At 32.6% G+C, this 20,595-nt stretch overlaps 1 protein-coding gene across 9 annotated transcripts in view; it reads right to left on the bottom strand.

Moving 5' to 3' along the window:
- Positions 1–20,595, bottom strand: part of DROSHA (drosha ribonuclease III) — a 123,746-nt gene that overhangs the window by 65,727 nt on the left and 37,424 nt on the right. For 6 of the 9 annotated variants that reach the window (XR_008917777.1, XM_016431432.2, XM_016431431.2 and 3 more), the window contains 8 exons: positions 20,259–20,345; positions 17,205–17,276; positions 16,061–16,142; positions 14,129–14,203; positions 5,925–6,094; positions 4,519–4,643; positions 1,490–1,589; positions 199–306 (listed from right to left, as the gene is read on the bottom strand). Coding sequence is in view for 8 of the 9 variants with exons in the window: in XM_016431432.2 (XP_016286918.1) it covers positions 199–306; positions 1,490–1,589; positions 4,519–4,643; positions 5,925–6,094; positions 14,129–14,203; positions 16,061–16,142; positions 17,205–17,276; positions 20,259–20,345 (819 nt within the window). In the remaining variant the exon portion in view is untranslated. The remainder of the gene's footprint in view (positions 1–198; positions 307–1,489; positions 1,590–4,518; positions 4,644–5,924; positions 6,095–14,128; positions 14,204–16,060; positions 16,143–17,204; positions 17,277–20,258; positions 20,346–20,595) is intronic. The other 3 variants (XM_056824259.1, XM_056824255.1, XM_056824258.1) reach the window with 1 other exon arrangement.

Raw genomic sequence — 20,595 nt, 5'->3', positions numbered from 1 at the left:
CCTATAAACAGCATGTGCTGTTTACAAAGATATTTTTTCTAAATTAAACTGAACCGTACCAAAACAAAAACAAACAAACAAAAAACAAGTTTAGCATATATTTCCATCAATTCCAAAAATCCATGAGCTCTCTTAGGACCCAGGTTCTTGTTAAGAGAAGATATGCAAACTTAATTTTAATTGTAAAAGTATAATTACCTGGCAAACATCAGAACGGATACCAGTTTTCCAGAATCCTTGGCTACTCAGCTCCACTGTCACCTCTCTTCTCATTGTATTCTTCTGTCGAATTTTCTGCAGAGCTTCCTAGAGAAGAAGGACTAATTATGAGAGCAATTCAATACCTCTAAAGTACTGCTTAGCCAAACAACAGGCATTAAGAATTGAAACAGGTTCGTTTAAAATTGTACTTAACCATATTAAAATGATAATACCTAAGAGATTTGAGAAACTAGGTAGGATATTCACAGCATTATATGGTTAAATGCACTCTTTCCCAGTAAAGATATAAGAAAAAAATTAGTCAAATATTGTTCAATCAAAAGTTTCCTTTTGGAGAAAAATAAATAAGTGAATGGTTATGATTTTAGACTTAATAAAATACTTTTGTCAATATTTTCCTTAACATCACTGTTAAACATGTCAAATTTTTCTCAAAGTTAAATGCTAAAAGTAGAGCAGTAAGTATCCTTCTTAGATTTATGAAGCAGTCAACAAAACCAGTCTATGCATTATGAAGTTAGCCCTGGAACAACCCTGTAGTTTCCAAAAGAACAATCTCTACAAAACACATCTTTCTAGCATTTAATGATAAAAGATTAATTCTGTGAGACAAATGCTTACTCCAAAACCCCCAATGAAGTGGAAAAAATCTAAAAGAACTTTTTGTTAGAATATGAGAGATGAACCTGAGTGATCTCACAATGCTAGTCCATTATATCTAATGCCATACTTTTAAAAAATTATTAAAAACTAACAAAAGAAAAATATTAATTTCAATGTACAATGTAATTATTCTTGAAACTGAAAAAAGGCTAATACATCACTATGTTCCACTTACAAGCTTTAAAAAAAGACACTTTTCAGGGAAGGAGAGAAAGACTTAAAACTAATCTAAAAATAAGCCTGCCCTGGTGGACTTTATCAAAGGTATTGAAGATTGCCTCCTGCAGTTTAAGGCAAGGAGCAAGTTGGGTCAAGTACACCATTGCAAGAAACCATTTTAATGCTGAAAATCAATGTTGGTATTCAAAATAAATATTATGCAAAATTATTTTCTTTCTTAGAAAATGTCTTTTAATAATAGTAACCCCATGAATTCCATAATAGTAATTATGGGGAATGACATTCACTCCTTCAGGAAGCAAAGTAAACTGAATAAAATGCAATGGAGGAGAAAATGGGATGACAATCATCATGGATGTTATGTTTTCCTTAGAAATGCTATATGCTTTAACAATTCATTATAAAACTTACTTCCTTAACATACCTCTCTCTGTGCCAGCTTTTGCTTGTCAGCCTGTTTGACTTTGGGGCTGTTTGCCAACAGGTGGCGGAGCTTCACATAGCTTTTCCATAGTTTCTGATACCTAAAAAAAAAAAGAGACACAGGCAGATCACTTGGTCAGCATATCAGAATTTATATGCCTGAATTAAGGTGTTAGAAGGGATCAAATCCAGCTCAAGAACATGAAATGGCCTGTGACAGGTCACTTTATTAGTCACTTTGGCAGACTAAACATTTATTCCAAAATGATAACATTGCTCAAAACATTTTTGGGAGTTCTCTTTTTGAAATCTTATTCAGAACTTATAACAAATTTTTTTTATTCTATATTAAATATTCTTTTAAATATCCTAAATGATAGCAAATATCTGTTCTTTGGTCTGTTTCCCAAAATCAGTTATCCATAAAATTACTTAGACTAATGTGGTGAAAAAAGTGATACTGATTTTGATACAAAAATTTTTTTTTCAAGAATGAGATTACGTTTTGTGTGTGATGCTTAAATTGACTCTGTAGGTGGTTTCAAAAAATATTCAAAACTATTTTGAGCCATAGAAGTCTGGAATAAAGAAAGTCTAGCAAACTGACCATTTCAAAAGGGAGAACATTCATATGAATGGATAAATGATCTTATGTTCATTACAAACTCAATATGATTAGTTTATAATCAATCACACCATCTACTTTTAAAGTAGGAAAATTTTTAAGTGTCAAAGGTAGTAGTGCAGACAGTCATACTTATACCCAAGTCATAAGGCTAGGTCTATTTTCCAACTGAAAATGATGAACAAAATCTATGATTTTCATGACCAGAGCAGATATATTAATAGAACATTATAAAGTGGCCAAATATCTATCAAGCCTGGTCCTAGTCAAATGAAACTACTAAAATTTATATTGGGAGTCATAGGAACAAATGGTCTTTATAGCAAATCATTCCTCATTTAGGGATGCAAGAAAATTTGGTTTATTTCACTATGGTTTCTCTGACAAATGGGAATTTTCAGCCTCTTGATAACAATATTCTTTCAACTAATAAAACCGTTCCTTTTGAAAAGGGGCCTCTATTATCAACAATTTCTTGTGGTATAGAGGGACTGATATTGAAGGAAGACTGGGCAAAGCACTTCATACTTTTAAAACAACCACACAAATTCTCTGGTCTGGTCTCCTTCAGATTCTGTTATTCAGTTTAAAATTTTAAAACTCTACAAAACCTTATTCCTCTCTCATTATGACCACCACATCCTTGCGATGTCTGATGATTTCTACCTATTAAATAATGAGACAGCTATCTTCACAACCAGGTGACAAATGTTCCATGATTGTTGGAGCCTAGGAACCTTCTACCTCCTCACAAATGAAATGCCCATTTTAGTACAAGCTATTTCCACTTGCATGGACCAAGGTAGAGGCAAGATCAGTGAAGATTACCTATACACAGGACATCAACTGAAACAGCAGGTCCTTTCATTCCCTTTTTACTCTGAACTAAACATCTTATGCATCTAGAACTAAAATTTTAATTAAGAGATGAAGTCAATATGTCTCTGTGGTAAATGCCTTTATTGAGTTATGCACACTTCTCCTTTTCCACTAGCCCCATAGAAAAATTTGATTGGAGAGGCAACCAACCATGATACCACAGGAGAGCTAACTCATATTCTCTGCAATGAGTTCAAGATTTTAAAAAAGGGCATTTTATACTGACATAACATTTACAAAACACTTTATATTATCTCTTTCATTTGAACCTCACAGGCACCCTGTAAGGACATAAGTCTTATTCTCATTTTGCAGATGATGAAAATGAGGTTCAGAAATTAAATGACTTGCTCATGGACACACAAGGAATGTATCAAAAGTCCTCCAATTCAAGCCTTCCTTACTTCAAGTCTATTTTTTATTTGTATTCTGCTGCTTCTTGCTTCTCTAAAGGAAAAAGCAGGACATGCAGAAAGTGAAAGAGGGTTCTTTCTTTTTCTTTTTATCCTGTAGCTAAGTTAAATAATTTTAATGGTCCTTAAGGTTCCTCCCACCTCCAAAATAGATCAAATAGATTCTGGTACCATTATTAAGAATTTTAAGAAATCATTGTTAGAAATTTCACTGTAAGGTTCCTATCCATTTTAATTAAAGTTGAAGGATCTTACAATTTAAAAAGTTTGGGGTACTGAGTTAAAAAATCAAAATGCTACATGAACAAAGCTTAATTTCAAACAAAGAAAATAATCTCTAATACTATATGAACTAATGAAATTAAGATAATATTGATAGAATTCTATTAAAAAAATAACAGCATTAAGTAAGCCAGGAATTTCAAAGATGTTAGAAAACTTAAAAAAGCTGAACATGTATAAAATGGACTTATTCTGATGATGTAACATCTAATTTAATCAATCAACAAGCATATATTAGGTGCTTACTATGTGCAAAGCACAAAGGATACAAACAAGACAAAAACAGTTCCTGCCCTCAAGGAGCTTACATTCTGATTGGGAGACAACATGTAAATACATAGTACATACAAGATACATACAGAGTAGATGGAAGGTAACCTTAGAGTGGTAGGCTCTAGCAGCTGTGATGACCGGGAACAGTCTCTTGCAGAAGGTGGCATTTGAGCTGAGTCTTGAAAGAAGCTAGGGATTCTAAGAGGTAGAGGTGAGGATGGAGAGCATTCCAGGCATGAGGGACAGACAGTGCAAAGGCACAAAATGGGAAATGGAGTGTCATGTGTGAGAAATAGCAAGTAGGCTAGTGACACTGGGATTGTGGATTGCGTGGAAGGGAGTAAAGTGTAACAAGAAACAAGACTGGAAAGGTAGAAAAGGGCCAGATTGTGAAGAGCTTTGAATGATAAATAAAAAAATGAAACTGCAAATATAGAAATAAGGTCTATTTTAGATAACTTTAAAAAAGGGAAAGGGAAAAGGGGCAAGGCATATACAATAGTCTCTCTTTCATGGAAAGTGAAAAGACTAACACAAACATTGAGAAGGATATCTTACTGAGGGTCTCCTGCATAACTCAACTGGGCAGGGCGTATCCCAAAGTGGACAATAATTGGAAAGGTAATCACATCTGGGTTGAACTGTTCCCGATCCAATTGATCAATGCGCACTGAGCTAGGTTTCTAGAGAGAAAAAAGCAAAGTCAATTACTCCGAAAAGAAGTCTCAATTATTAATAATGATAGAGGGATGAGGACTGGAAAGGAATCAGATTTTTCTAGAATTCCTAAGCTATCAAAAGGATGTTATTCAAAACTACATTCACAGATTCTGAACTATATTCCTACAAATAAGTCAATGCTATTTGGCATGATGAATAATTTTGACTTTTTTAGTTTTCCACAGAGATACACATCTTTTAAAAGTAAAAGTTTCAAAAGGGTAGTTAGTAGTCAGTCATGAGGTTTTCTTAACTTCTTAACTTTAACTTCTTCAGAAACTAAGGAAAAGTAATTAGTAATTAAAAAAAAAGATACACCATATTCTTTAATGCTTGGTTATATATGCTATATAATTAACATTATATGTTATGATATGTTATACACACATATATGACATACGGTGATTTATTTTTCTTTAGGTTTACAAAGGATACATTTCTAGGTTGTGTACAAGTAGGAGCACGCACAAATAAATATGCTCTTAGGCTTCACATTCCTTTTCTCACCCATAAGTTAGGTGTGATGAGGGGCAGCTGGGTGGCTCAATGGATTGAGAGTCAGGCCTAGAGTTGGGAGGTCCTAGGTTCAAATCTGGCCTCAGACATTTCTCAACAGTGTGACCCTGGGCAAGTCACTTAACCCCCATTGCCTAGCCCTTAGCACTCTTCTGCCTTGGAGCCAATACACAGTGTTGACTCCAAGATGGAAGGTAAGGGTGTAAAAAAAAAAGTTAAGTGTGATGGGGCAAAAGTCTGCAAAATTGATTTATATTTAATTGTACTTATTTTGTTAAAAGATGTACTTTTTCCAGGGGGAAAATACACAAATTTGCATTTTTATAGATCAATTTTTTTCTTCTAACATACAGTACAAAATAACCTTTAAATCACAACAAAGAAAAACCAAAAGCATTTTTAAACTATTTCTTCTCATAGTTTCTTTTACTATAAGGAAAGTAAGAAACTATTTCAGTTGGACTTTAAAATTTCTAAAAATTTTCTAAATACTGCAGTGTCAAATAACCAAAAGAAAACATTTTTAGCACAGCTGAAAATTCCCTATAATACCTCCAAATGTTATTTTGCTAATTCATATAATTAATGTGGGAAAAATGCTAAGAAAAAACATAAAAATATTTAAGTTTCTAAAGGCCTAATTACTTCCTTTTACAAAACATTAAAAATTGGGGAATATGGTTGTAAAGCATTTTAATGCACGAAACTATTCATACAACTGAACATACCATGCCAGGATTGTTAACAATCATTCCTTTGCATTCCTCTGCATATTTCTGCCATTCAAGTTCTTCCCATTGAAGCATGTTAGCAATCTCCTCTTCAGGAACCAAAGCTTTATTACATCTCAACAAATAGAGAAGGATCTGATGCATTGATAGCACCTCCTTTCCTCCATCTCATGAGGGAAAAGGAAAGAAAGGAGAAGAATCTTAACATCAAGGATTAATGACACAGGAAAAAACACAAAACAAAACAATGTATATCAAAAAGCTTTTTATAGGCAGTTTATGTATTAAATAGCTAATCCAGGTGACAAACAGAAGGAAACATTTTAATTGATGAACAATGATCATAAACAATTTGATTTAGTAAAGTGGTAACAATAATATTAACACTAAGAAAATTTTATTTGTTAACTGAATAATAAAAACAAATTTCCTTTTTGAAATAAATTTTAAAGGAGAGCTTAAAGAGCCACATGTTATACTGCCCAGTTATAGATTATGATATACATACTTATCATACTTTTTATTACAACAGTTAAAAACTATTTGGAAGTAATAACACTTTCTTAAAGAAATGCAAGACTTTTATGGGACATTTATGGATATAGTCAATTAGTTATTATTGTGTTATGGACTTAACTCTTGGTGCTAATTTTTTGCACCTGCCATAATGAAAAGAACCCAATGGTCTATACTCATATCACTGTAACATCATTCTATGAACTGAACACAGGAGAAAGACAAGTATAGAATCATGCAGAGGCATAAATCATCAAGATCAAACTTACTTTAAACTATAGAATTACAAAGAACAATAAAAGCAATACATAAGGTACTATAAAAAAGTGAGTTAATTTAATACTTGATGGCCCAAATATAAAGATTTATCAATATTAGCTCTTTGAAAAATCTACAGACAACATTTCTTCCCAAACTATGAAATAGATTAGTTATGGCAGAAAGAAATCCATCCATACAAATGAGAAATGATTTAAGGAAATTTGATAAAAGAACAGTAAACTATTATTTCATCTACACATTTGAAAGTATAGTTGACCTGAATTCAGATACACTCTAGAGAAAATAAATATGGGTTTGTTTCTAAATACTAAATAAAATAATACTATTTTTAAAATATATTTAAATATATATTTTAAAATATAAAAAAATACTAAATACTAAATAAAAAACCACATCACATTTGAACAGTTCACATTTCAAGGAATCATAGGGAAATGATACACAGAATACACATTAAAAAAAGATCAAGCATAGTCTTTAAACAGCTTAAAAATGGGTAATTAATAATTCTAAGCTCTAAAAATAGCCAATATTTTTTACCATTTAAATCTTTACATGTGAGTTTACACAGAACCAATGAATCTTGAATAATCTCAGTATTGACAAATTTTCATGTTCTGAGTAAATTTGATTTTTTAAAAGTAATTAGTCCATTAATAAAAATGTATTAAGCACCTATTATGTGCTAGGCACTGTATTAAGTGCTGGAGATATTTTTTAAAAAGGCAAATGAGAGACCCTGCCATAAGGAGCTCACAATCTAATGGTGAAGACAACAACAAATATATATTAAAAATACAAAATTACATAATTACATAGTAGATTAATAGGAAAGAAATAATAGGGATATTGCACCAGAAATAATGCAGGGTCAGAAAAGGATGCCTGTAAATGATTTGATTTTAGTTGGAACTTAAAAGAAACTGGTGAAGCTGGTAGAGTTGGGGAAGAGGAATGTTCCAGGCATGAGAGACAGTCAGAAAAAATGCACAGCCAAGAGAGGCAGTGTCTTGTTTGAGGAACATCAAGAAGGCTAGTGTCAATGGATCAGAGTACATAGTGGGGAATAAGACCAAAAATATAGTAGGGAGCGCTAAAATGAGTTTTTCACATCAAGTAGAGAATTTTATGTTTGATGCTAGAGACAAAAGGGAGCCAACTATTAGTAAACGGGAGTAGGGCAATGGGGTGTGGAATATGTGTGAAATGGTTGGCCCTATCATTTTGAAAAACCACTTTATTGTCTGAATGAAAGATGAATTGGAGCAGGATACTGCAATAATCTAGACATGAGTTGATGAGGGTCTGAGTCAGCAACAGGGCATTTTTAAGATATGGTGCAAAAGACATTTAAGACATATATGTTGAATAGTGTAAATGAACTAAGATACAAAGACTATCTTTTCATCAAAAATGAATTACAGTGATAAATACTGGTTAAATACTTCTATACTATGAAAAAGTTTTGAACAATAGCAACACTACTGAAAAAAAGACATTTAGTCTCCCAAACGTGCTTCCAAGGAAAACATCTAAAACATAAAACCAAGTCTAGGATATTTGTTATTTAAAATTTTTCTTCCAGGGTTCCTTCCTAACAATATTCTTTTCATATATTACATTTAGTAGACTATTTTTAAACCAGTAAAAGGTTAAGTCCAAAGTGTCTGAAATGTGAAATTTGGATTACTGCACCCTACTTAGATCCTACTTTATGGAGAAGATGAAATTGTAATTTCCTGATTGAACAATGAAGGTACTTATTTCTTACTTTATAGTGAAGTTAGAACTTTAATAAGAATATTTTAAGATCTTAATACAAAAAGGTGTTAAGTAACTATAAATGGTAAATTAATCACAAAAAGGTTAAGTAACTAACAAAAGGTGAACTTAACAAAGATGTGTTAAGTAACTCAAAAGATATAATCCATCAAAGATGATGAGAACTAAAGAATGGGCAGTCCTGGAGAAAACCCTCTGATATGATCAGTAGACTTGAAAATTTAGAGGAGGGGACACAAGAGTAAAAGGCCTATATATTTCATGTCATTTCCTCTCTCTAGTACCTTTGGCCTTTCAGCATCTTGGCATGGCTACTGCTATTGTCCGGTTTGGTGGTAAGTTTCTGGCTGAGTTTTCCCTCCTTTACTTTCCAAACTTTATCCTCTTAGAAGCCTCTAATCTCCTTCAGAGACCTAGCGGTGGAGATCTTGGAGAAATCCTATACCCTCTTCCCTCTTTCTCCTTAGACCCTTTCCTCTATATTAATTAAAATTACCATAAAATTCCAGACTGATGGGTATTTTATTTGGGATTTTCCCTGGCAACCAATTAATTTGGATCACAACCCTTAAATTATCTTTATAGTCAACATAAAAATACTTCCTTCTCCCTTCCCTCGAAACATTAATATTGCTTTCAATCCCACCCCTTGAAGTCACTGTCAAAGGGATTGAGAGCCATAGTTATAGAAGCCCCAGAAAAGGAAATTCTCACCAAATTCCTTGGCAAAAACTAAATGGTTTAACGTGTTCTCCCCCCGCCCCCCCATGGAAATGACACAATGACACTAAAGGAGATTACCATTTGCTTTACTGTTGTTCCCTAAGGACCACACTGGTCCAGGTCATATGACTTATAAATGGCATTTCCTGCCTATGTTGTTTTTCCTTACCCATTAAAGCATGAGCTCCTTGAAAGAAAGGCCCATTTTGTTCTTAACAAATGTTTTTCATTCATGAATTCATTCTGTAAATAATCTCCACATAAAAAATTAAAACAGAGCAAGTTTGTGTAAGAAAAAGGCTCTGATACTATTTCTAAGAGGATGACAATAAATAATTTAGGATCACCCTGGCCACGATAAAATATATGTGCAAGAGAGTTAAAGAGTCATCCTCAGAGAAATGTTGGTCCCAGAAAATACAACCAACTTCTTTCTCTCTTATTCCTCACTCTGGCACAAATAGTCTTTCTGCCTCCACCAGCAGATGCTCTGAGAAAAGAACCAATAATATAATCCCTTTCTTCATTTATTGTTTTTTGGGACTTAAAACTTTTAAGAATAGTTGAAGAGTAGTTTAACGTATATTTATTCTTTTGACTTATTAATTCCTAAAATTTGATAAAGCTATTTGACAGTACCCTAATATCCTTCTTACTTTCTTAGTTCCTAATGAATGTGGGCAATATGACAAAGTTATTTCAAGTCTAGTTATTTTTCTTTAAGTTACAGTTTATTTCAATGCAGAGATCCAAGACAATCTCAGACTCACGATGAAAAATGCCATCTCTCCTTCAAGAAAGAACTGTAGTATGAATGTACACTGAAACATTCTATATTTCATATTCTTTCTTCTATTTTTTTCCCATTTGAGAACTTTTCCATAAAAACAATATGAGAAAATGTTTTGCATGATTAACATGTAACGTCTCTATCATACTGCTTATCATCAGGGAGAGGAAAGAGCAAGGAAGTGAGTAAGAGGAGATCAGAAGAAGGGAGAGAATATGGAACTCAAAAATTTTTTTAAAGTTTAAAAATTATTTTTACATGTAATAGGGAGAAAAATAAAATATGATTTAAAAGGAACAACAAAGTAACATTGCATGAACAAAAATTAAAAATAATAAGTTATGATCTATCACTGCTTATTAATTTTTTAATTCAAATGCAGTATAACAATTGACTATTCTTTAAAATTATCCCTACTCTCATCTTTGATGAGACATGTCAATCTCATTTTTATTTTATAAAAGACTAAGATGCAAAAGACAATATATTTACTTTAGTCATAAAAAGGACAGAAATTTTGTCTAAAAGAATTAGTTCTATTTTCTTTTCACTTTCTTGCTAGATACGAATAAACTATATCAAAGACCATTTCAGAAGCATCTTTAATAGAAAACTAGTTTAAAACCATATTTATGGAGCAGCTAGGTGCTCAGTGGATAAAGAATCAGGCCCAGAAGGAAGGTCCTGGATTTGAATTTGACCTCAGACACTTCCTAACTGTGTAACCTTGGACAAGTCACTTAACCCCCAACTGTCTAGTTAGTCCTTATCACTTTTCCTCTTCTGCGTTGGAACTGATATTTAGTATAGATTCTAAGAAAAAAGATAAGGATTAAAAACTATATATACTTATATATTAATTATTCTTAACATCTCTTCTTAAAATACACAAAAAATATGTACATATTTTAAAGTAAAAACTAATAAATGCTTTTTAAAAAAATTAATGGGTGACCAAAAAGGAAAAATGATAAAGGTTGGAAGACTTGTGTGAAAAGTGGGACACTAATGCACTGTTGGGTGAATAGATACAACTATTCTGGAAACAATATGGAACTTATAACAATTAAAAAGTGTTCTATAGTTTCATCACCAGAGTCATATGCATTTATCAATGAAGACAGAGATTTCCTTTAACGTAAGATCAGGTCCCAGATTTCAGCCCAATGTGGTTACTTCCAAGCTGTGCTGCTCCTTGCCAAGCACCAGCCCAGGGAGTTAGTCTGTTCAAGTGCCAGAGAGCTTCCTGCATCCCTTTAAGAATCCTCCTAGCACTCTCTCTCTCAAACATCATGCCAATGGGGTGACATTCTGCCAGCTCTTCTTTCTCCTTTGTTGGGGATGCCCACAGTAATATTGGCTCTGTGATGTTGTCACTCACCCTGTTGACACCAGGTCTTAAACTCTGTACTCAGGATCAAATGGCTCCCCTAAATAATTTCTTTCACACAACCTTACCCAAAGGGCCATAAAACCAGGCATATCCTTTGACACAGCAATATCACTACTGGGTTTATATCCCAAAGAGATCAGAGATAGGGGGAAAAAAAGACTCAATTATGGCAGCTCTGATTATACTGGCAAAGAATTGGAAACTGAAGGGGTGTACATCAGTTGGGGAATGGCTGAACAAGATGTAATTCAAAACTACTGTCATAAAAAATGATGAATAGGATGAGTTCACAAAAAGTTGGAAAGACTTCTATGAACTGATGCAAATTGAAGTGAGAAGAATTTGAAGAAGAGTGTATATAGTAAAGGAAATATTGTACAATGATCAACTGTGAAGGACTAAAATATTATCAGCAAAACAAGGTTCTAAGATAACTCCAAAGGAATCATGATTAAAAAAAAAACAAAAAAACAAAAAAACACTATCCACAGCCAAAGAAGGAACAAAGACAGAATACTTCATTCATGTATATATGATCTATGTCTTCAGTCACAACTTGGGGAATAAGGAAATACATATTGCAGTAAAGCACTGATATAACCTCTATCAGACTATTTACCTCCAAGGGTGGATGGTGGATGTCAGAGAATCTGAATCACAAAATGTCAGAAAACAATTGTTGGGGGCAGCTAGGTGGCTCAGTGGATTGAAAGTCAGGCCCAGAGACTTTCTGGGTCCTGGGTTCATATCTGGCCTCAGACACATCCTAGTTGTGTGAACCTGGGCAAGTCACTTAAGCCCCACTGCCTAGCCATTACTGCTCTTCTGTCTCAGAACCGAGGCAGAAGGTAAGGGTTATTAAACAAACAAGCAAACAAACCAAAAAAACAAGAAAAATTGTCAAAAACTGTTTTTACATAAATAACGGGAAAAAAATTAATAATAAAATAATAGGCATTATTTGCAACTGAACTTAAATGTTATCACTTTTAGATACTGATGTAAACTACTCTGAAACAAGAATTGGAATTCAGTAAATGAATAGAGTAACTAAAGGATTTCTTTAAGATCAATTAAAAGCTATTCTTATTAACCTTCTACTCTGAGAAATATTTGTGCAGAAAAGGCTATGAGATGCTAAGAAGAGCACCTCATGTAACAGTACAAATATATTCCAATACTACAATGTAAAATTTTGGCAAGCAAAGTACATTTTACCATTGATTTTTCCATATTGTAAAACCTAAGAAAATTCTGCTAATGTCCAAATACAATAAATAACTTTCAAAGTTCTTTAAAGGACAAGTAAATTATAGTTAATCTATTTAAAAGATGTCACAAAGAAATAACTATAAAGAACATTGAATATGGAGCTGGAACTACATAAAGGGTTCAAATACTGACTCTGCAACAATGGAGGACTGCATATTATCATTTTACTTCTATAGGCTCCATTGTTCTTATTCCTAAAACAAGCTCCTACATCTGAATCTTGTCATTATGGAAATCACCAGTCTCAAACTACTTTGTCATTTGTAATATTAGATAGGTTTCTTATGTCATTTTTTTACACTACTTTGGCTACATTGCTTCTATGGCAACATTATGTTATCCTTTTTGGATAACTATAAATTTTATAATAAGAAAAAATTAAGAATTGATATGTTTAAACTTTGTTTAGAATTAAAGAATAATTGAAGAAAACATTCTGGCAAATAACAGTGATCTCTGGGGCAGTTGGGTGGCTCAGTGGATAGAATGCTAAGCCTAAAGCTGGGAAGACCAGGGTCCAAATCTGGCTTCAGATACTTCCTAACTGTGAGACCATGGGCAAGTTACTTGATCGTAATTGCCTTACCCTTACCACTGAGCCTTATTATGAACGTATGGGTTAAAAAAAAGCATTAAATAGTGTTTATTGAACCTGATAATACTGGTCATTATTGAACTATCATTGCTACAGTTTTTCTGCAATATACGTATTAGAAGGACATTGCCCTCTAGTTGATTGAATTATCAAAAAATTATGGCTCATATAAGGTATCAAGAATTTTTTTGTAATGATCCATAATCTTGATATGATGGAAAGAATACAAAATTAGATAGTTTGTGAATATGATTCATAATCCTAGTTCCTTGAGTTGTCAACCAGTTCTCTGAGCTTCAGTTTGCTCACTTGGCCGGAAAAATCTCAGGATATAAATGTAATAGGATATTACTGCTACTCCATGAGAAAAACTAAAACAGGAAGACTTGTAAGAGAAGATGTGAAGTGAAGAAAAAAGGAGCAATATTATAATGTACATAAAGATTGCAACAATGTAAAATAAAGTCAACAATGAGAGGCAACAAAACCCTTTTCAAATAGTTGTGTTAGAACCATATTTTCATGGTTAAAGGGCATAACCTTCCTATAGTAGTTAACATATTGATAAACTATTTCGGGGGAATGTACATAATAGAGGATATCCTATTAATATTCCTTGAGAAATGTTTTGTGTAATATAGCAAGAAATTTTTAAAAATTAAAACACAAAATGTGGTGGCCAGGACAGACTCTAATACTACAGATGTGGTCATAGATCAAGATAAAGAATACAATAGCTATCATCTCTATTTAATGATTGTTGAGGCTAAATTATTATTATAATATTGTATAACATCACAAATAGTATTTGGAATAATAAATTTTAATTAATTTGACAACATATTTACCTGGAAGAAATCTTACAAAACGTGGCATGAAATGAAATCTTGGACAGCATGAACTATTATTTTCAAATGAAGGACCTAAAACAATTTGAAGAGGGAAAAAAGGTCTTAGAAAATACTGTAAAGCTGTTCAATCCCTATTTTATAACAAGGAGCAGCACTAGGGGTGTGTGTGTGTGTGTGTGTGTGTGTGTGTGTGTGTGTGTGTGTGTACATACACACAGAAAAATTGACACAAACTCTTACATTCCAAGGTTAACTGAATCATGAGGTGATTGATGTGAACACCCAAAGAAGACTATAACAATGAAGGATATATATAAGATAAGAAAAAAAGATATGTATAATTAAAGGAATATTTTAAAAGTCTATTTTACAAAACAAATATGCTAATACATATGCTAATATAACATGCTTATATTTTTGTTTTTTCCTTTTATTTCTCCCAGAAATTTGTTAAAAGAGTATGTACCTAAATTTTTCACAAATAATCGTGGTAATCTAGTTTGAAAATTAACTCTAAGAGTTCCTGCTCAAAATAAACACACAATGCCAGAGACATTTCCAAAAAACTAAGGTGTTTATCAATGAGAACAAAATTGCTTTTTTAAAGCACCAGGATACCTGCACAGGCAAAAATAAAGAAAAACTGTGTCAATGGGCAACAAAAGCATATACTGACCATCATTTTTGCTCTTTACATTTATTCACAGCATTCCGCTTTGATAAGCTAAAAACCTAATAGGTGTTTTTTTTTACTTTTAAAATAAAATTTCACTGATTTAAAATATTAACTCAGGACTTTTATTAATGAAACTTAATCACTTTTCATAATCAATAAAGAGCACCTTCTAATGAGTACAGACATATAGCATTATGTAATAAACACTTCCAAGAACCTGTTGGTGTCTAACCAATAATCTTTGTTCATAGAAATTAAACTAATTTCTATTGGATATTTAAAGCAACAGAAGCATTTGTAACTCATCTCTCCCTCTCACATCAAAACTTGGTTTAAAATTTTCTGCCGATTCTTGTCCTTCAAATTGTAATATTTATTGGGAAAGGAAATAGGATTGGAAAAATGGGGATAATGGGAGGTTTGTATAGGGGTAAGGAGAGAGAGGGAATAGTGCTAGGTGAGGCAAGGGAGGGAGATGCCCCCTGCTGAGAGGAAACAGCAGGGGTCCGATAAGGTTTTTTATTGCCTTGATGACTGAACTTCAGTTCAGCTCCCTCTATGACCAGAAAAGATAGTCCACTTATCTGACTGTGAATTCAAATAACATGAAGTTTAATAACTAGTTGGGATTGGACTTTTTATCAGCTTCAGACCTGAGTCTAGGCCCCAGAGGCTGGTGGAGAATTTGTCTCACTCCCGTATACTCTTGTTGTTCTAATTCAGAATCTTAGCAGTACACAGAAAGCAAACAAGAACAATTCTAACCTTTAGAAGCCTGTGTCTTTGGGCTGAACCAAGAAGAGCATGCCACTCCAGACTGGGCTGAACAAGCTCCTCTCTCCTCCAACACACCAGGACCCCAGTCCCACCCGGCAGGAAGGAAGTGCTAGTCACAACACCCAACTGCCACTCCCAGTTGGCCCCTTCTCCCAAAAACTGTCAGTCTAATTTCCTTTCCACAAAATACAGGCATTCTCCTTTTCATTACACCCATAGTTTTCCTTAGAAGGAAGTGAGGAGTAAAGAAGACCTACTTCCAAATAATATCTTTATATACTCATTAGCTATGTCATAACAAGCAAGTCATAACTTCTTCAACTGTAAAATGATATTTATTTCACAAAGTTGTTCAGAGGATTTAATGACTTAAATGGAAAGTGCTTTTGAAACCTTAATTATTATTAGAACCTTAAATAAACTTCATATTTGCACCAATAACATGATTTGCCCAAGAGGTATATACTAGTACTGACCTGTAAGATTCCAATCATAGAGTTCCAAAATGTCTCTGAACAGGTACAAGGAAAAGAGCTCAAGGCCTTTCACACAAAAATTCTGAAAAAATAATTATTAGTTGCATAAAATTCTATAACACCACAAAGATTTATTCTGATGTTTCACTGTGGGGTGGTAGTGATTGTAGGTTCTCAGGAGCTCTGAAGCAGTTCGAGCTCTAGTGGGGCCCAAAAAACTGGAAAGTTTGGGTCTGGTAACAAATTGTATGTTCAGAAGTTCATCAAAAGGATGGATATCGGATGATGAATTTTTGGCAAAAGTAACAATGTAAAACTATCAACTAAGCCCTAAAATGACTACAACCAGCACTAGAGACATTCACCAAGTACTGAAACAATTAGCCTTCTTTTTCAAAATAATTTTAAAACTATGGAAATCCAACTGAATGAGTTGTTTAACATTAATAACCTGTTAATATTTATAATGATATGATAGGACAGTATTGTATGATGGATAAAGTAGCTGCCAATATTGGGAAGGCCAAAGTTTGAGTTTTACCATTCATACTAATGTGACCCTGGGTAAAATCATTTAAATCCCTCGGTGAACTCAAGGGAACTCCGAGATTCACATTAATTTTGGAATTCTACCTTTCTTTCTGATCCATGTCTTAGTGCAGTTTTAAGCTTTAATAGCTTAAGTTACTGCTAAGCAGCAACAATGAAAGACACTTAGGGGAAAAGGCAAGAATAATACAGTAAGGGGAAAAGAAGTATTGATCTTGCTTTTGAAAATGTTATTCCCACAATTATGTGACCAAGTTCCACTTTTCTAATTTATTTTTTAACATTAATATTAATGAAGTCCATTGTTTATACAAACTAAATAAGAAACTGATGTAAAATTAGTGTTAGAGGATGGACAGAAGGAAGGAAGGAAGGGAGGGAGGGAGGGAGGGAGGGAGAGAGAGAGAGAAAGAGAAAGAAAGAGAGAAAGAGAGAGAGAGAGAAAGAAAAAAATAAAAGAAAGAAAGAAAGAAAGAAAGAAAGAAAGAAAGAAAGAAAGAAAGAAAGAAAGAAAGAAAGAAAGAAAGAAAGAAAGATTAAAATCCTGAATAAAAAAAATTAATTTCCCATGTTCATAAATAATTATCTCCCTTACCTCAGGCATCATCTCTTCAATGAAGTGAATTGTGTAGTCTATGTTAAATCTAATTACTTTACATAGGGGAATCTGTAAAAACAATAAGAGAAGTTTAGTTTCAAAGGTCTTACCCAATGGTTCTTACTTTTCTCTAAGGATCATATTTTCTAAGTGGTTCTCTACTTGATTTAAAAAGTAGTGGTCAAAAATGAAGTCTAGTGTTTACAATTCTAACAATTATTATTCAGAAATATGTAGTGCACAACTCTATTATGTTATACAGATTATAAAGCTAATGAACAGGAATTTAAGTCTGTCCTCTGCATAAAATCAGTGTATTGGTAATGATTTTTTCATAGAAAGTAAGCAAAAGAAGAGTATTATTATAAAAAACTCAGAACAAAATTTGTCACCTGTACAATTACTACCATTAGAAACATTGCATGACAATTTTTCCAAATCTCTCCTTTAGTCTCCCACCATCTTCTGTTCTTCCTAGTACATTTGTTACATACTTCAGAGAATCCATAAAGTCAAGGTCTAAGGGTTACTTTTGTAAATATTGGCATTAAATAGATAAATGACATATCCAACTAAATTTGTTAGATATATAAAAAAGCAGAATTTAACCAATGGGCTACTTGAAGTTAATCAAAAGAATTTGGGACATTTTCATCTGTTCCAACAAAGAATTGTTACCTCAATTAAATTTGGTAGGGAAATTTGGAAAAGGAAAGTGGTCAACTCACAATTAATGTAACATTTCAGTGGATGCTTGATGATGTGTTGGAGAAGGAAAAAAAAAGTTGAAAAAGAATTCTAGAGCTACAGACTTCCTAAAATTATAGCTATCAGGAAAAACATGATAATTCATGTCTCATTTTCTATAACTGTGAAGTTGATATAATGCAAAATAGTCTTTTAGTGCCATCTATTGGACAAAAAAATCTTGTTCAAGGAGAATAAGGTACCCACTTAGATTACCTGTATGTAGATATCTGTTTCCCCATATTTTTAAAAGAGTAATGTTAACATTAATTTTAGAGCAACTTCTATATTAACTAATAAGAATTTTCATTTTTTTTTCAATGAACTTTATGAAGATAAATCACAGCTAAAGGTGACTGCCATTTTCAAGTTCCCCATCCCTAGCCTTTTCATTTCACTTATATAATCATCTGTAGACATCAATAAATTTTTTATTATAGTAAACTGAAATCATTATTCTCAATTCACTTCTATCTGCTTTTCCTTTTTTTGTACAAATTTACACCAATACTGTATTATGTATTATATTTTATCATAGGATACATGTACTTGCTGACATGTGTATCAACTAAAATTCTCTTGTTGTTTTAAAGATAAAGATTAGAATGACTATTTTAAGTTACTTCATATTGGCTCTCTAAGTAATTGTTTTATACACAGTTCATAAAAGTGCCTACCAGCTAACATTAGTTCAGGAAATAGAAATCCCAAACCATTGCTTTTATAAAGATTACCCTATGAAAAGCAAAATCAAATAAATTTAAAATTCTGAGATCTAGCATCATCAAAAACACAAAATTTAAAAAGATACCCATACTCTAGATCAGGATATATGCCCTAAACCAAAATGTTTTCAGACAGCTATTAGATTCAAATTAAGGTAAATCCAAAAGCATTCTCAGTATAAACAGGTCTTTATCTAGAACACTAGATAAAAACAGTGGATAGGTCTTAACTCTTTAGTCTGATGGAAGCCTATTTCTAGCCAAAACAATCTAGATTCAACACAATTACGCTATTTTCTATTAAGTTCACATTCATCCTCTATTAAAATTTTTCAAAAGGATATTTATAGAAGGTTGGTTTTGATGAACTCTAAAGTCCTTGTCAACTCTCAGGTTGCTGTTTAGCAAAGGGCTTATCTACTAGATAGTTCTTTTTTAAAAATCCACTGTGCTTTTTGATGATTTTTTCAGCAGATAAGGACTCAAACATTCCTTTCATTGTTTAGAAAGTTCAAATATTTCTTCAACACATGAGAACCTTAAGTTTGATTACATTAATACTAACATACTGACTTTTATATTTACCATGTGTACATTTTCTCAAAGTGGATACTTTAAACTAAAAAGACTATAAAATAAGACATTCATCCTTGTGAAAAAATAGCTTCACAGTTACTTTAAGTATTGGAGAACTCAGAAAGAGGCAATTAAAGACTACTAAGGGTTGAGGAGAGAAAATGAAGAAAATTTCCCATCAATTCCTAATTCATTTTGTTTAGAACAAAGTTTTATACCATGTAGGGACAATGCATATTGGTTCTTTGTGTATTCAATAGTAAAAGGCAGTTTCACAGGTATAATTCAATAGAAAATTCCAGTTAGCAGTGATTTTGAGTCAAAACTTTTACAAGTATGTAATTGGCCCTGGAATTGGCATATTCTTTTTTCTTTGCTAAAACATGTAAATAACTATTTCAGCGGGTTAATACAATTAAGGCCAAATGAAAAGTATAGAATAAATTATTCAATTCCTTAGACTGGCACACTTCAAACAGCATAGTGCTGTTTTGATTGAAATTCAGAAATTTCACTTGAACTTAGTACCAAACACATGTTCTGAGGAGTTAGGAAAAAAAACTGATTGATTTTGCCTCTTTGAGGAAGTTTCTCAAAGAAGGACAAATCTTAGAACACAAGAATAATCTGTTTTTGCTAAAATTAACTGAATCTTGAGATGCTCTGAAAGGTTTGTCTTTTGCATTGTTTGAAGATAAAGTGCAAGTCTTTCCTAAAAACTTTCATTAAAAGAAAACTCAAAAGAGCTTTAACATATTAATCCATGTTATTATTCCCTTTCAATCTTCCACATCTTAAAAATGTTAGTGTAACATTTATGTAGATATATGAATTCATATAACTTAAATCTGGGACTCATTTGAACTGATGTCATCATCTCACATATTCTGTGAAAACACATAATAACCTAAGGTTCATTTAGAAATATTACATTATATTTAACAGTACTTAATATTAAATATTCACAAGTGAATTCTGATAAGAAAAAAGAGTTTGTTCTTACATTGGTCAGGGGAGCATGTGCAAACATAGAAAATCCTTCAAAAATATATTCATGATCATCATATTCTATAACAGTTGGTCTGTCAGTCTAAGAAGCAAAAAATTAAAAAATATACATCATATTTTGGCTATGCAAAATCTGCTAGTATACATTGTACTAGAATTATTTTTCAATGAAAACTCAAAGCTACTAAAGTAAAAAGAATTCGACTAATATTTACTAAGCAGACAGTCAGTCCCCAAGAATTCATTAAATATTAACTATATAACAGGAACTATGCTAAGTACTCAGGATACAAAGAAAAGCAAAAACGGGCCCTGTTTATCAAGATCTGACA

This window comes from Monodelphis domestica, chromosome 3 (genome assembly GCF_027887165.1).
Source record: "Monodelphis domestica isolate mMonDom1 chromosome 3, mMonDom1.pri, whole genome shotgun sequence".
NCBI lineage: Eukaryota > Metazoa > Chordata > Mammalia > Didelphimorphia > Didelphidae > Monodelphis > Monodelphis domestica.
The sequence above is the reverse complement of the archived record's forward strand: the minus strand, read 5'-3'. Positions and strand labels throughout refer to the sequence as shown.